Below are 15408 nucleotides of genomic sequence, written 5' to 3'. Positions count from 1 at the left end.
GTGTTTCCTCTGCCTCCCTCAGATGTGCACGCTCCTGCAGTACTTCTGCGACTGCGAGCTGCGGCACAGGGTGGAGGCCATCGTGGCCTACTCAGACCAGTTCGTCCACAACATCCAGAGCAACCAGCGTGTTCGCTACAACCTGCTGATGAGGGCCTTCACCATGTCAGCCGCCGAGACGGCGCGGAAGACCCGCGAGTTCCGTTCCCCGCCACAGGACCAGGTGCTCATCGTCATATCATACCAGCTCAGATAAAACAGCTTGAATATATATATATATATATGTATATAAAAACTTGCAAACTGATGTAGCTGTCCTACTTTCCATTCCGTTCAAGGTTCTTCTGCTGACCCGCTTCAAGCACGGAACAGAGGACGACGAGTGCCCAGTGCCTGAGGAGGTACGGGACACGCTGGGAGACTTCCACAACGACCTCCTGCTTCACTGCGGTAAGGCCTTCTTCGGCCGCAGTTATGACCATCAGGATCAGGTGTGTCAGGTTCTCACAGGGACGTCTCTTTCACGTCACGTGCAGGTATACATATTGAGGAGGAGGCCGAGGAGGAGGAGGTGGACACCTCGCTGAGGGGGAGGCTTGTCAGCCTGGTCGATAAGATCAGGAGCCTGCGCAAGAAGGACGAGGAGGAGAAGCCTGAAGTGGAGGAGGAACCAAAACCGAGTAAGAAAAAAACTCATAAGTTAAAAATGTAAAACAGAACTAGCCCATTAAAATCCACTTCACAGTCCTGCCCACATTCTTCTAAAATAGCTGCTGACTCTCCACATTTTCCCCAACCAAGGCACTCTCCAGGAGCTCATCTCCCACACCATGATCCACTGGGCGCAGGAGTCCTTCATCCAGAACCCCGAGCTGGTGCGCCTGATGTTCAGCCTGCTCCACAGGCAGTACGATGGCCTCGGCGAGCTGATACGGGCGCTGCCCAAGGCCTACGCCATCAACGCCGTGTCGGTCCAGGACACCATGGACCTCCTGGAGTGTCTGGGCCAGATTCGCTCACTGCTCATTGTCCAGATGGGCCCAGAGGAGGAGAGGCTCATGATTCAGAGCATTGGGTGTGTGTGGGAAGGCCACTGATTACACAGTTCAAGGGTTTTCTCTTTTAATCGATATTCCATAACTGCTGTGATTAGTTAAAAGATGCCAGTGAATACTTACCCGTGTATATATATATTTTTTTAGGAACATCATGAATAACAAGGTGTTCTACCAGCACCCCAACCTGATGAGAGCACTTGGCATGCATGAAACTGTGATGGAGGTCATGGTCAATGTGTTGGGCGGAGGAGGAGACTCAAAGGTGAGGATGGTGGTCAAGTTTCCTCATCTTCTGTCTGTTCCTCGTTTCTTTTTTGGCTTCAATTGATTATCCCTTCAGTGTACAATGCAGCTGATGTCCCACTGTTATTTTTCTTCTCCCAGGAGATCCGATTTCCCCAGATGGTGACCAACTGCTGTCGTTTCCTTTGTTACTTCTGCCGCATCAGCCGACAGAACCAGCGCTCCATGTTTGACCACCTGAGCTACCTGCTGCAAAACAGTGGCATCGGTTTGGGTCAGTGTCACACTGTCTGTGGAGCCTTGTTCTGTCAAACATTTGGAATGTTTCCATTTTTCTGAGGAACAACAATAAAGAAAAATACTCTTTTTTAAATCATCTGTTTATTTCTTGCAGGAATGCGTGGCTCCACTCCACTGGATGTCGCTGCCGCTTCCTGCATTGACAACAATGAACTGGCCTTGGCTCTGCAGGAGCAGGATCTGGACATGGTTGGTAAAACGTGGCAGCAAAACCAGAAAAACGTGTGAAAAAACCTGACTTGTCCTCGTCCTTGTTCTTTTAGGTGGTGACTTACTTGGCCGGCTGCGGCCTCCAGATGTGCCCGATGCTCCTCTCTAAGGGCTACCCTGACATTGGCTGGAACCCATGTGGAGGAGAGAGATACTTGGACTTCCTCCGCTTTGCTGTCTTTGTCAATGGTTAGAACCTCAAATTTTTATTTTTGTGTATTTCCAGGGCGTTTGTTAGTTAATGAATGTCCTCACTCTTGCTCTCACAGGAGAGAGCGTGGAGGAGAATGCCAACGTTGTGGTGCGGCTGCTCATCCGTCGGCCCGAGTGCTTTGGCCCCGCCCTGAGAGGAGAGGGCGGGAACGGCCTGCTGGCCGCCATGGAGGATGCCATCAAGATCTCGGAGGATCCGGCAAGGGACGGGCCCACTGTCAAGAAGGACCGGCGCTTCATGTAGGTCATTCAAGGGCAGATGTGCGATTGCTGAACTAATTCCTAGACATTAGTATTTAATCTCATGCGTCAAGGGCTTTGCCGGGCAGTAGCTCACACAGATTTCCCGCCCTGATGCTGGACTTGCAGGTTCGGCGGTGAGGAGCAACATGAAGAGAACCGCGTGCATTTGGGAAATGCCATCATGTCTTTCTACTCTGCCCTCATTGATCTGCTGGGTCGCTGTGCCCCTGAGATGCATGTGAGTAGAGAACTTTCAAGAGCACGATGAGGTTCAGATCAAAGGTTAAAGGTATGTTTTCTCAGTTTGTTTACTCATTGTTTATTTGTTCCTCTGTACAGTTGATCCAAGCCGGCAAGGGTGAGGCTCTGAGGATCAGGGCCATCCTGCGTTCTCTGGTCCCCATTGAAGACCTGGTGGGAGTCATCAGCCTCCCTGTGCAGCTCCCCGCATATGGCAAAGGTCGGACCCTGGTGCAGCATATGATCGTGCACGTACATGTTTTGCCATCTTCCTTCACACTTCCTCATTCTTCCGTTTTCTTCTGTCAAACTGCAGATGGTCAGATCATTGAGCCCAAGATGTCGGCCAGTTTCGTCCCTGACCACAAGGCCTCCATGGTTCTGTTCCTGGACAGAGTTTACGGTATCGACAACCAGGACTTCTTGCTCCACGTGCTGGAGGTCGGCTTCCTGCCGGACATGAGAGCCGCAGCCTCCCTGGACACGGTCAGGAGAAGGATAAAACTCAACATGTAGTTGTGACTTAAAGGCTCCTCCAGCGTCCATATGATTGTTTATTGTTCTCCCTGTTTGGATGAGCGCAGGTTGCGTTCAGCACCACCGAGATGGCCTTGGCGCTAAATCGCTACCTCTGCTCGGCCGTCCTGCCACTACTCACCAAGTGTGCGCCGCTGTTTGCCGGCACGGACCACCGCGCCATCATGATCGACTCCATGCTCCACACCATCTACCGCCTGTCCCGTGGCAGAGCCCTCACCAAGGCCCAGAGGGACGTCATTGAGGAGTGCCTGATGTCGCTCTGCAAGTCAGTACCTACCTACGACAGGGTCTACTTCAAAAGTCAAATGTTTTATTAAATCATATTCTGATGAATCTTGCAGGTACCTTCGACCCTCCATGCTGCAGCATCTGCTCAGACGTCTGGTGTTTGATGTGCCCATTCTCAACGAATATGCAAAGATGCCTCTCAAGGTTTGACTTTTCTTGATTCAGTTGCATTTCTTACCAAATAGATTTAGGTTAACAATTTTAATACGCTGTCAGCGTTAAACTAAGCATCAAATGCTGATTCTGTTTGATTTACTGTGGTAGATTTACCGCTTTGCTGCACATTTCTTGTAAATCGCTCACTTTTCACACCCATAAAACACATTTTACATCTCCGTCTATTGTCTGATGGTGTCAGCTGCTGACGAATCACTATGAGCGCTGCTGGAAATACTACTGCTTGCCTAATGGATGGGCCAACTTCGGGGTGACCTCAGAGGAGGAGCTGCATCTGTCTCGCAAACTCTTTTGGGGAATATTTGAATCACTGGCACACAAGGTGAGAAGCAACATTCCTAGTATTCCTAGCAGCTTTGTCACTCAACAAAGTACTTAAAATGTCATCAACAAACATTTTAGAATATTGAAGGTATTCAAAAAAGATATTTTCTGATCCGTCCGAACTCTAGAAATTTGATGCCGAGCTCTTCAAGATCGCCATGCCCTGCCTGTGTGCAATTGCTGGAGCCATTCCCCCTGATTATGTGGATGCCAGCTACTCATCTCACGCTGAGAAAAAAGCCTCTGTGGACGCTGAAGGCAACTTTGATCCGAAGCCGATCGAGACCACCAAGTGAGCAGGGACATTCACAGCAGAACAAAATAATTTATCAGCGCCTACAGATTAAAAACAAATGTAACAGTGAAACAGCTGCTTAATTCATGCTTCTGTGAGCTGTTTGTGAAAGGTCACAGGTATAGGTATATATGCACTGCATATGTTTGGTATATATAGGAACTTCATTTACAGTCTTTATCTACAGCACCATCATCCCAGAGAGGCTGGACACCTTCATCAATAAGTATGCAGAGCACACTCATGACAAGTGGGCCTTTGAAAAGGTCGGTTTTTGGAGAAATTCAACATTGATTAGTTGTTTGAAATCATAACCCGGTTTTAATGATAATCTCGTGGTTTCTTCAACAGATTCAGAACAACTGGACCTATGGTGAGGTGTTGGACGAGAATGCCAAGACTCACCCAATGCTTCGCCCATATAAAACGTTCTCTGAAAAGGTGATAATTGATCAAGTTGCATGTTGCTCTTCCAGTGTTTTTGTATGAGCCAATGTGATATTTAAGATATAAATATTTCTATTTAAACATTCCTTTATATGTCCAAAGATACAGATTTTTAATAAGACATTTAAGACATTTGCATTATATTCTGTTTTGATTATTCACAGGCTGTTAAACTTTCCTTGCTTTCAGGACAAGGAAATTTATCGTTGGCCCATCAAGGAATCAATCAAAGCCATGCTGGCCTGGGAGTGGACGGTGGAGAAAGCCAGGGATGGGGAGGTAGAGGCTGAGAAAAAGGCCCTCGCCACGCGCAAGATCTCCCAGACTGCTCAGGTGCAAGAAAAAGCATTTTGGTCTCATTTGGCTGTCATTATTTAGTATTTCTGATCCCAAGCTGCTGCAGTAAATCCAGTAAAGCCAGTGAGGGTCTCACTCATCTTCTCTGTTATCAGGCCACTTATGATCCCAGCCATGGCTACAGCCCACAACCAATAGATATCTCAGGAATGGGTCTGTCCAGAGAGCTGCAGGTAAGCGTCTTTCTGACACTTCCAAAACGACAGCGACACGAGTAGATCAATCTTTTTTTTGTAAGCATATTAAGTTGAAATATTGCGTCTCGGCATGCAGTCAATGGCTGAGCAGCTGGCTGAGAACTATCACAACACCTGGGGCAGGAAGAAGAAGCTGGAGCTCCAAGCCAAGGGTAAGAGCGGTTCTCTACGTGGATTAAGCCTCTAACTGTGGCTCGTCTAAAGGGACAGATATCCCTCTGTGAAACTCCATTATAGTCTGAAAACCTCACCAGAGACTTAATCAATGCTTTAGGTTCCTTAATTTGAGGGAACAATTTCTTTAAGTCTGACTTGTTCCCCTACCAGGCGGTGGCACCCACCCCCTGCTCGTGCCTTATGACACCCTGACCGCTAAGGAGAAGGCCAGGGACAGGGAGAAGGCTCAGGACCTGCTGAAGTTCCTCCAGCTCAATGGATATGCGGTGACAAGGCAAGAGGAGCGACTTCATCCTCCTGCTTCAGGTCTTCAGGGCTGTCCCTGCTTTTACACCGTCCTCCTTTGTTCCTCAGGGGGCTGAAGGACATGGAGCAGGACATCTCCTCCATTGAGAAGCGTTTTGCCTACGGCTTCCTCCAGAAGCTCCTCAAGTGGATGGACATTGCCCAGGAGTTCATCGCTCACCTTGGTGTGAAAGCTTGTTGCGGCTCTTTTCTCCTTTTTTTAAAACCTTAACTTGCATTTTCTCAACAATGTCATTCTACTCCGTTCCAAACAGAGGCCGTGGTCAGCAGCGGCAGGGTTGAGAAGTCGCCGCACGAGCAGGAGATAAAGTTCTTCGCCAAGGTGAGCCATGTCAGCTCAACTTCAGCTTGTTGTTGTTGAGTGCAACTCAGGACTCGAATCAAGTCTGGTGGTCCTTGATTCTCAAAGTTCTTGCTGCCCCCTTTGTGTTGACAGATTCTCCTGCCTCTGGTGAACCAGTACTTCAAAAACCACTGCCTCTACTTCCTGTCCACGCCTGCTAAAGTCCTGGGCAGCGGAGGCCACTCCTCCAACAAGGAGAAGGAGATGATTGCAAGGTACTCAGGGACAGCTCTCCTCAAACACCTCATTTTTCCTCTCACTCCTTTAAACTTGAAGTCTTCACTGTGCACCTTGACTCAGTGCAGTCCCGCCCTCTCCCTCTGCCACGCCTCCACCCTACCCCTCCTGTTGTGCGATATCCTTTTTTCCCCTGACCTCTCTTTTGCTATCTGTGTCACTCCAAACATCTCTGTCGCCCTGTTTGCCCTCACTGTCCCTCCCTTTCCTCTTCTCTCCTCCCGCCTCAGTATCTTCTGTAAGTTGGCTGCTCTGGTGAGGCACAGAGTTTCTCTCTTTGGTAAGGAACCTGATAAGTGGCGCTACGCCGTGTCACCGTCCCCATGCCCTTTCCTGTCTGTTTTATTCTCATTCTGTGTCTTCTGGTATTATTTCCTCCATTTTCCAACACCCCCATTTATGTTATAACCAGCACTGTTTGGTCTTCTCTGCCATTTTTACACTTTCTACACTAACGCCTTGATTACCTTAGCTTACCGTCTGCTTGGCTTGAATGTGTTTCCTCAACTAGGAGTCAGATGCATCAGGCAATTTTTGCACTAAGGCCATCGTAGATGCGCTACTGTAGGTGCACAATATTGTCGACAGCTTTTAAGTGCTACCAGAGTTATTTTTTAAGAGTAAACAAATACAAATGATTTAATACATTTCCAATCATTATGATAAAACATTAAAAACATAAAACAATTACATGTATCATAGTAGCGCACATCACATCCTGATAATATGATAATAAATACACTGGTGCACAAAAAAGTTTATACAATACAGTTTGTTTACAAAATGACCAGATTGTTTCGTGGAGATCTTTGATTTTGCATAAACAATTTGTTTTATACATCTGGCTTTTTTAAAGACTTAGATTCAGATTGATATTATATTATATACTAAGTGAAGCATGAACATCAAAATCTGAACATACCAAGTAAAACTTGTGGTGTGTTCAGATATTGTCATTTCTACTGATGTGTATATACTGTAAATAATGGAACGCACCATATTTGTGACGAGTGATCAGTGATCTTGGGTCAGTCTTGTTTTTTCTTTGCAGTGTCACAGTGAGTTATTGCGAGTTAAATGATGTTGAAGCCTGCTGCCACTGCATGAAGTGCGCGCTGACTGCGTGTCCCTGTCGTATTGATTACAGGAACGGATGCGGGCGCAGTGGTTAACTGTCTGCATATCCTCTCGCGATCACTGGATGCCAGGTAGCAAACTTGTCACGTCAGAATATCCCATAGTAGGCGCTAACTCATTTATATAGATTGCATGGATGTGATACCTCACAGTCCAACATGAACTGTGAGTTGGTTTTGATAAATATATATTTAAAATGAACATGTGAAATCAGCTGTGATTATTTAGTTTAATTCTCAGCTTCCACCCAGCAGTTAATCACGCAGACATCAACCAGGCTGTTGAATGAAAAGCTCAGTGAGGTTGTGTTCTTCTTCTCGCTCTACTTCTCTCCGTCTCTCTCTCCCTCCACAAGGACTGTTATGAAATCGGGTCCTGAGATTGTCAAGGCGGGCCTGCGTCAGTTCTTCGAGAGCGCTGCGGACGACATTGAGAAGATGGTTGAGAACCTGAAACTGGGCAAAGTGTCCAGTCGAAACCAGGTCAGAGACAGCAGCACTCTGTCCCACTTTACTCTCTCCCTCCCCTCTTCCTGTGCACTCACATCTGGTATGTTGCTGGCGTAGGTGAAAGGCGTCTCTCAGAACATCAACTACACCACCGTCGCCCTGCTGCCGGTCCTCACATCACTGTTCGACCACATCGCCCAGCACCAGTTTGGGGACGACGTCATGAGTGAGTGATGCGCTTCTCCCCATTTGTTCATCGTTAAATGAAACATTTAAACATTTTTACGGTGACTGCAACAAAAAACAAAACAAAACACAAAAAAACAATTGAATCTTTTTCCTTCTGCATCTCCAGTGGATGACTTGCAGATATCCTGCTACCGTTTAATGTGCAGTATCTACTCCTTGGGCACCGTGAAGACTCCACATGCTGAGAAGTAAGATGGAATTAAATCAAAAGCTGTGAATAGATCCCAAGCTAGTTTTGAATTGATTGGCCTGTGATTCTCAAGGGATGCAAGACATCTTGCTTTTCAAAAAAAAAAAAAAAGGTTTGGCCTTATAAAGTTCTTTTTTCCTCTCATACAGGCAGCGACCAGCTCTTGGCGAGTGTTTGGCTCACTTGGCTGCAGCCATGCCGGTGGCCTTCCTGGAGCCAATACTGAATGAGTTCAACACATTTTCAGTTTACACCACTAAGACGCCCCGAGAGAGAACCAGTACGTTTATTTGCTCTCAGTTCTTGCTCCATTTTTTTCCCTCCTCAGCTTTACGTGACTATGTTTCCTAAGCTGCTGCTCTCATCTGTTTCCTCTCCGCTCTAAGTTTTGGGTCTTCCCAACCAAGTTGAGGAGCTTTGCCCCGACATCCCTGAGCTGGAGGTTCTGATGAAGGAGATCCACGACCTGGCCGAGTCTGGTGCCCGCTACACGGAGATGCCCCATGTGATTGAGATCACGCTGCCCATGCTGTGCAACTACCTCCCGCGCTGGTGGGAGAGGGGCCCCGAGAACTTCCCAGAACAGGACGGTCAGCTCTGCACCTCCGTCACCTCGGAGCAGCTCAACCAGCTGCTGGGGAGCATCATGAAGATCGTGGTGAACAACCTGGGCATCGATGAGGCCTCGTGGATGAAGAGGCTGGCAGGTCAGTGGCAGAATAAATACTTCCTGAGTGTTTTCCCATGAAAGGTTTCAACAGAATGTCGCTCTGGTTCCATCCCTCCTCCAGTGTTCGCCCAGCCCATCGTGAGCAGGGCCAAACCCGAGATGCTCAAGTCCCACTTCATCCCCACCATGGAGAAGCTGAAGAAGCGTTCGGGCAAGGTGGTGGCTGAAGAGGATCAGCTGCGGATGGAAGGCAAGACGGAGGTCGACAGCGAAAACGGGACCATCCGGGACGAGTTTGCGGTTCTGTGCCGGGACCTGTACGCTCTGTACCCGCTGCTGATCCGCTATGTGGACAACAGCAGGTCACCAGAACACACTGTGACTCTTTGTTTCCTCGCAGCTGTGTTTTTGTTCGGTTTTCTTGGTTCCTTCATGTGCCTGCCATGTGCCATGTGTGTTGTTCCTCTGCCCGCCTGCAGGGCGAGGTGGCTGACCTGTCCAGACCCAGACGCAGAAGAACTGTTCAGGATGGTCGGAGAAGTCTTCATTTTCTGGTCCAAATCCCATGTGAGTTTTCTCATCTTCTCTGGACATCTTCTCTTTATTCCTTACGATTCTGAGACATTTCCTCCTCTTCCCTTTTTCCAAACAGAACTTTAAGAGGGAGGAGCAGAACTTTGTGGTGATGAACGAGATCAACAACATGTCGTTCCTGACCGCTGACAGTAAGAGCAAGATGACCAAGGTGAGGTCGGACGTGCCTGTGCAAAACACAGCTCACTAGTTCCCTGGACACTTTATTGGCTTACTCCATATCTCGAGCCGCAACTCATTTTTAAACTAAACTCTAATAATTAATATGTCACTAACTCCACCCATTACAAGCAGGGAAAGAAAAGGAAACCCCTCTTGATTTATTTTCCCTTCTTTCATTCAAATCGCTATGGGTAAGGTAATCATGTAAGGTAATCAGGTAAAGGGATCAACTTGTACATAATGTTTTCTTCTTTGGATATGCACCAGCAATAGACAAACAGCCTAACAAATCACCTCCTTTTGCCAGGATAAAGTGCAGCGGTTGGGCAGAGGAGGGACTGTTTTGCTAACTGTGTTTTTTCCTTGTATCCTGTGTCGGTGTTGGACGCCGGGCCTCTAGGCCGGAGACGGAGAGGTTAGACTGTGTTTGTGCACGAGCGCTGTGCTGACCGCATGGCACCCTGAGTTCTTGGGGAAGCATTTCATCAAGCTCTCCTCACCGAGCGCTGTCTTTGTCACACGCAGACCCCTGTATTCATGCACATACATGCGCAGACAGACACACACATACACACCAGTAGGGTTTATGCAGTAAACAGAGAGGAATCAGTGAGTGCACTTGTGGCAGCAAGTTCAATGCAAAGAGCTGCTGTTCAATTAATAAATCAATATGTTTAAATCATCATTAAAAAAAAGGTAAGAATGTTGCGGAAGTTTAGTTAGAACGTTAGAGTTGTAGCTAAAATTCAAGTTTTCTTTTGTTTTTTTATTTTATTATTTACATATTTTACTGAGATATACTGATATAGAAAGACACAGATTAGATAGATTTGTTTCAATTACATATGTTAAATGAATATATAGACTATCCAATTGGACTCTGGACCAATTCTTCACATTTTAAGTAGCGAGTGCGTGTGTGTGTGTGTGTGTGTGTGTGTGTGTGCGTGTGTGTGTGTGTGCGCGTGTGTGCGTGCGTGCGTGCGTGCGTGCCTGCGTGCGTGTGTGTGTGTGTGTTTCACCAACGTGTGTATGTGTGTGAGTCGGGGTCTGGAGAAGCTTGATGAAAGCTCTTTGCTCTAGATGTTAGCGGCCTGTCCGGCCTCATGGTGCTCAGCTCGGCAGCTGTGCACGTGTTACTCATTTGAGTTTGCACTCCTGCAGCCCAGCACCATGGCTCCATTTTCCTTTTTCTGTGATTAATAAACAGTTTGCTGTTAAAGAAAGAAAAAAAAAAAAAAGATCGTCCCTGACTGGTAAATAGCCATGGAGCCCATGCTATTGTGCCACCTGTGATTTTAGGAGTAAGTGTTGTTAATGAAGCTTGGATTTTCTTTTTCAGCTTTTGTGGTTAGGATTCCAGCGCTGGGGGGAAAACTCTTCTCTTTCCACATTCTCACTGGCTTTGTGTTCACCTCAAAAAGAAAAAAAATTTTCATTCCTTGTCGTGTGCATCTCATTTGTTGGATCCATCAGCCGTAGCTAGCTGGGTCTGTCACAGGAAATGGGTGCTTCATGAGTCATTGACATGTGCACTAACCGGACTAGTCACTTCATATCTAATTCATTGACGTCATTTAGTCTTTCTGCTTTTTTTTTTATAAAAAAAACCCTGAGAAGCAAATAACTCAGCTGTTTCACTTTGCGGTAGAACGAATACAAAATAAACTCCTCTCCTTGACTGTCAGCCGGCCATTACTGCAGTGAGTGTAGTAGAGTCTAGTGAGCTTCTGTTGCCTGATCGTCGCAACGTCTGGCTCTGCCTCCGAGGACGCCTCCTGGGTGGCAGAGCCGGTGTTGGCGCGGTCGGACAACGGTCGGTAATGAGCCCTGGCAGCCTCAGGACCGGAGTGGCCGTGAGAAGAGCTCCAGGGCGAGCGAGCTGAACACCCCGCAGACCTGTGCTGCTCTTTGTGCTTGTGGGCGGACGGGGTCCCGCCAACCACTATACTAACTGAGGCTGTACACAGTGTGAAACGACTCTCGCTGGCGACCAAACAAGCTTACTCGACCTTGTTCTTTCCAGGATACCAGACTTAAATAGAGATCCCTTCTGCATAGAGTCACTTTATATCTGCATGTTGTGTTCTTGCGAGATCTCAGCACTTGACTCTGACCATTGACGGGTACCAGGCTGTTATTGCTTTACACGGTCCACACAATATTTTCACAAAACCATCCCAGGACAAAAAAATTGCAAAAAAAAAAAAAAAAGGTTTTGTAAATAAGCAGTGTGCGATGCTTGAAGGGCAGGTTCGTGTAAATCACGCAGTGAATGGATGTGTCCGAACTTTTCCCATCTCTCCAAACCAAAGTCTGGGGGCTCAGAACAGGAGCGCACCAAGAAGAAGCGGCGGGGGGATCGCTACTCGGTGCAGACCTCCCTCATCGTCGCAGCCTTGAAGAAGCTGCTCCCCATCGGCCTCAACATGTGCTCTCCAGCAGACCAGGAGCTCATCAACCTGGCCAAGATCAGATACTCACTGGTAGATATGCTGAATTTTGTCGAACAGGGTGACTGGAGCAGATAGAAAATCTCAGATTAAAGAACCACACGTTGGTCCTGAATTTTCATATTTTTAAAATTTGTTCATTATGTGTCAACACTGATACCGAAGTACTGAAATTAATAAAATATCCCTTATTATTACCTCAACCTCTTTCTCTCACTTTGTAGAAAGACACAGATGAGGAGGTGAGGGAGTTCTTGCACAACAACTTGCATTTGCAAGGCAAAGTGAGTTGACACTTTTTTTCTGGCATATTTTAGAAGAAATTTACATTTCGTAAAGCTCTTCATCATGTTGTTGCGTGCACTGTGACTCACCCACCCTGTGGTTGCAGGTGGAGGACCCGGCTATGCGCTGGCAGATGTCTCTCTATAAGGAGATGGCCGGGAAGGCCGAAGATGCCGACGACCCGGAGAAGGTGGTGAAACGGGTTCAGGAGGTGTCCGCCGTGCTCTACCACATTGAAGTGGTGAGTTCGGACAGAAGGGTCACAGGACTGTGGCCGTCATGCTGAGGTGACTGATAGTGAATATCTACGGTGTGACGTTTTCCCTTTCCACTCTTTCAGACAGAGCATCCCTACAAGTCCAAGAAAATGGTCTGGCACAAGCTGCTGTCCAAGCAGCGGCGCAGGGCCGTGGTGGCCTGCTTCAGGATGACGCCGCTCTACAACATCCCCGCGTAAAAATAACTCAACAAACTATAACCCGGAAACACCTTAATGAATACAAAACACAAGTTGTGGTAACCAGCTCTTCTCCTACCAGGCACCGGGCCACCAACATGTTCCTGGATGCATACAAGCGCAACTGGCTGGAGACGGAGGGTTACTCTTTTGAGGACAAGATGATTGATGACCTATCAGTAAGTCCAAGTTCATCCATGGACCCCAAAAAAGCATGCATGAGCATGCTTTCGATGCGTTTTTTTTTTTTTTTTTACATCAGAAAGCCTTGGAGGAAGAGGAGGAAGAGGAAGAGGAGACCGAGACGAAGCCTGACCCCCTTCATCAGCTCATTCTTCACTTTAGCCGAACGGCCCTCACAGAAAAGACGTAACAATCACCGCCTTTGCTTCTGCAGTGCAGCCTCTCGTCTCATCCTCACTCAGCCTCACTGACCCTCATATTATATCGTCTCATTGCAGTAAACTAGATGTGGACCATCTGTACATGTCTTATGCTGATATTATGGCAAAGGTAAGACCACCGCTTTGACGGACCGTGCAACTTAGAAGTGGAAAGTTGTGTAACGCACACGATAAGGCACCTGTTGGAACAGCACTGCATTATTCTCTCTGATTTTCTCCCCTCTTCATCTCCGTGCAGAGCTGCCACATTGGTGAGGAAGACGAAGGGGGAGAACAAAATGGGGAGGAACCAGCCTTTGAGGTGCGGCAGACAGAGATGGTATGGGGGGAACCGGGGGATGGGGACACGGGTGGGGAGGAGCCGGCGGTGATTGCAGCCGCCCTCCCCCCCACCCACGCAGTGAACCACACCAGGACATGACACTCGGCACAACCCCCCGCACCCCCCACTATCACCACCGACAACAACACTCCTCTCACTTTTTGCCAGTTGTTTCCTCTTCCTGCTGGGGTGGACTGACCTGTGCATGCCTTTGCTGGACTCGACAGTCGGATCAGTGTAACGGACTAAACTGCATGACTTGAGTGCAGAGAGAAGGTGCAGCTAAAGACAACAAAACGACAAAAACTATCGAGTGCGTGCTGTGCAACTGTGCCTTCAAATTTTTGTTGGGAAACGACAGAATGTGCGGTGTGTGTTTATCCACTGGCCGAGGCTGTTTGCAGAAAATCACCCTGCTGGAAATTGAAATTTTATTAATCTCTGAAAGTCTTCAAAACTTTTCTTAACATTTTAAGAATCAAAATATTGAAAAGTGATCAGGTTTGTATTATTTAGAGATTTTACCCACTGGAGCATAAAAATCAGCTCCACAACTCGTTGCCACAGTCAATCAACCTGATAGTCTGTAGGCAGGGTTGGACTCCGTGTTTGTGAAATGGTCGAGACCAAAGGCTTTTCCTGAATGGAAGCATCAATCTATCAACTTTTATTTGTACAGCGCTAAATAAATCCAAAGGCGTGTCAAAGCGCTTTGTACAATCAGAGAAAAAAATAAATAAACTAACTGGGCCTCCAGAGCAAGCAAGGTGCGACAGTGGCCAGGAAAAACTCCCCTGTGGGAAGAAACCTAGAACCTAAACCTGAACTTGCCTATGATACAATAAGTAGATACCAATTTACTCAACAAATCTTGCACAAGCTCTGCAACAACAACAAAACAAAATCCCGAAATTTTTTTTGTTCCTCATTGTCATTATTTTTGCTCAGAAGTGTGCTGCCCTATAAGAAATCATTGAAGTATTATTTCTATTAAAAGCCAATCCTTGAATTGTTTTTTTTTTTTTTTTTCACTTTAAAACTAACTGGTCTTGCACTACCGTTGTGTGACTCACTTCCTCCTGTACAATAGTTTGAACTCTAACAACTAAACAGCAGCAGCAGCAGATTTTGTCTGTCTTTACCTCCAATTGGACAAAGAAAACCAGCCTCCCTCTCTGTGCTCACTAAGAGCGACAGTAAAAGCCTGCACAGTCAGCCATGAACACACAAAAACACACAAACACACACACACACACATGCACGGAAGCAGCGGCTATCCCACCCATGTCTCACACATTTCCCCTTTGATCACCAGAAATCACCTGTTTCAGTAGAAAGATGAGCAGAATTTCACACAAGAGAAAAGTTTCATCATCATATTTAAAACTAATACAGAAAAAAACAAATACGCAAAACAACAGTCAGGCTTACGAGGGAGGGGGGCGGGTGGATGCATGGTGTGTCGTCGGGGCGGGTCAAATGACCTGACGTGTTTTCTTACCAACAGGATGGTTGTCAGCAGCTGCAATGTGTCGGCTTTGACACAGGAAGTTGTACTGTGAAAAAAAAGAAAAAGACGTTAATGTCAAGAGTGCACTGTGTATCTTTATCAAGATGTGTGTGCAATGGGAAAACGGACATGCATGCTGTGTCACTGAGACAACTGCTGTCGCTCTCTCGTGCCAAAGTGTGTTCAGAGTGTGTTTGCCCTGAAAGGAAATGTTTGCTTTGCCTTTTGGAGAAGCTCTCCATCACTAATGCACACTGTGTGCTGAGGAGTGAGAGAGGCTGGTGTCTATCTATCTGTCTATCTATCTATCTATCTATCTATCTATCTATCT

The 15408-nt window shown here is 47.1% G+C and overlaps 1 protein-coding gene and 1 long non-coding RNA gene across 2 annotated transcripts in view; one reads left to right on the top strand and one right to left on the bottom strand.

Moving 5' to 3' along the window:
• The window catches only part of ryr1b (ryanodine receptor 1b (skeletal)), a 53425-nt gene that overhangs the window by 22803 nt on the left and 15214 nt on the right, over positions 1 to 15408 (top strand). The window contains exons 37-80 of the mRNA XM_076036642.1: positions 23 to 223; positions 339 to 450; positions 537 to 680; positions 802 to 1075; positions 1203 to 1320; positions 1443 to 1575; positions 1696 to 1790; positions 1865 to 2000; positions 2081 to 2264; positions 2394 to 2505; positions 2607 to 2727; positions 2824 to 2993; positions 3092 to 3312; positions 3389 to 3479; positions 3694 to 3834; positions 3965 to 4128; positions 4319 to 4397; positions 4483 to 4572; positions 4768 to 4911; positions 5031 to 5108; positions 5209 to 5284; positions 5460 to 5583; positions 5664 to 5779; positions 5870 to 5937; positions 6052 to 6173; positions 6426 to 6475; positions 7343 to 7403; positions 7688 to 7814; positions 7899 to 8007; positions 8137 to 8218; positions 8370 to 8500; positions 8607 to 8927; positions 9012 to 9252; positions 9370 to 9457; positions 9543 to 9635; positions 10047 to 10061; positions 11962 to 12132; positions 12324 to 12383; positions 12491 to 12625; positions 12725 to 12837; positions 12924 to 13020; positions 13104 to 13210; positions 13303 to 13354; positions 13484 to 13564. Of these exons, the coding sequence (XP_075892757.1) occupies positions 23 to 223; positions 339 to 450; positions 537 to 680; positions 802 to 1075; positions 1203 to 1320; positions 1443 to 1575; positions 1696 to 1790; positions 1865 to 2000; positions 2081 to 2264; positions 2394 to 2505; positions 2607 to 2727; positions 2824 to 2993; positions 3092 to 3312; positions 3389 to 3479; positions 3694 to 3834; positions 3965 to 4128; positions 4319 to 4397; positions 4483 to 4572; positions 4768 to 4911; positions 5031 to 5108; positions 5209 to 5284; positions 5460 to 5583; positions 5664 to 5779; positions 5870 to 5937; positions 6052 to 6173; positions 6426 to 6475; positions 7343 to 7403; positions 7688 to 7814; positions 7899 to 8007; positions 8137 to 8218; positions 8370 to 8500; positions 8607 to 8927; positions 9012 to 9252; positions 9370 to 9457; positions 9543 to 9635; positions 10047 to 10061; positions 11962 to 12132; positions 12324 to 12383; positions 12491 to 12625; positions 12725 to 12837; positions 12924 to 13020; positions 13104 to 13210; positions 13303 to 13354; positions 13484 to 13564 (5448 nt within the window). The remainder of the gene's footprint in view (positions 1 to 22; positions 224 to 338; positions 451 to 536; positions 681 to 801; positions 1076 to 1202; positions 1321 to 1442; positions 1576 to 1695; positions 1791 to 1864; positions 2001 to 2080; positions 2265 to 2393; positions 2506 to 2606; positions 2728 to 2823; positions 2994 to 3091; positions 3313 to 3388; positions 3480 to 3693; positions 3835 to 3964; positions 4129 to 4318; positions 4398 to 4482; positions 4573 to 4767; positions 4912 to 5030; positions 5109 to 5208; positions 5285 to 5459; positions 5584 to 5663; positions 5780 to 5869; positions 5938 to 6051; positions 6174 to 6425; positions 6476 to 7342; positions 7404 to 7687; positions 7815 to 7898; positions 8008 to 8136; positions 8219 to 8369; positions 8501 to 8606; positions 8928 to 9011; positions 9253 to 9369; positions 9458 to 9542; positions 9636 to 10046; positions 10062 to 11961; positions 12133 to 12323; positions 12384 to 12490; positions 12626 to 12724; positions 12838 to 12923; positions 13021 to 13103; positions 13211 to 13302; positions 13355 to 13483; positions 13565 to 15408) is intronic.
• On the bottom strand, positions 6817 to 7943 carry LOC142895524 (uncharacterized). Its single transcript, XR_012928226.1, has 2 exons — positions 7877 to 7943; positions 6817 to 7749 (listed from the first exon to the last, which is right to left on the bottom strand). It is a non-coding gene; the product is annotated as an uncharacterized LOC142895524 (long non-coding RNA).

Source organism: Nelusetta ayraudi, unplaced genomic scaffold, assembly GCF_046127955.1.
Source record: "Nelusetta ayraudi isolate G7.1 ecotype Tasmania unplaced genomic scaffold, CSIRO-AGI_Nayr_v1 ptg000048l, whole genome shotgun sequence".
Lineage (NCBI taxonomy): Eukaryota > Metazoa > Chordata > Actinopteri > Tetraodontiformes > Monacanthidae > Nelusetta > Nelusetta ayraudi.
This window is presented reverse-complemented; position numbering and strand designations above follow the sequence as displayed.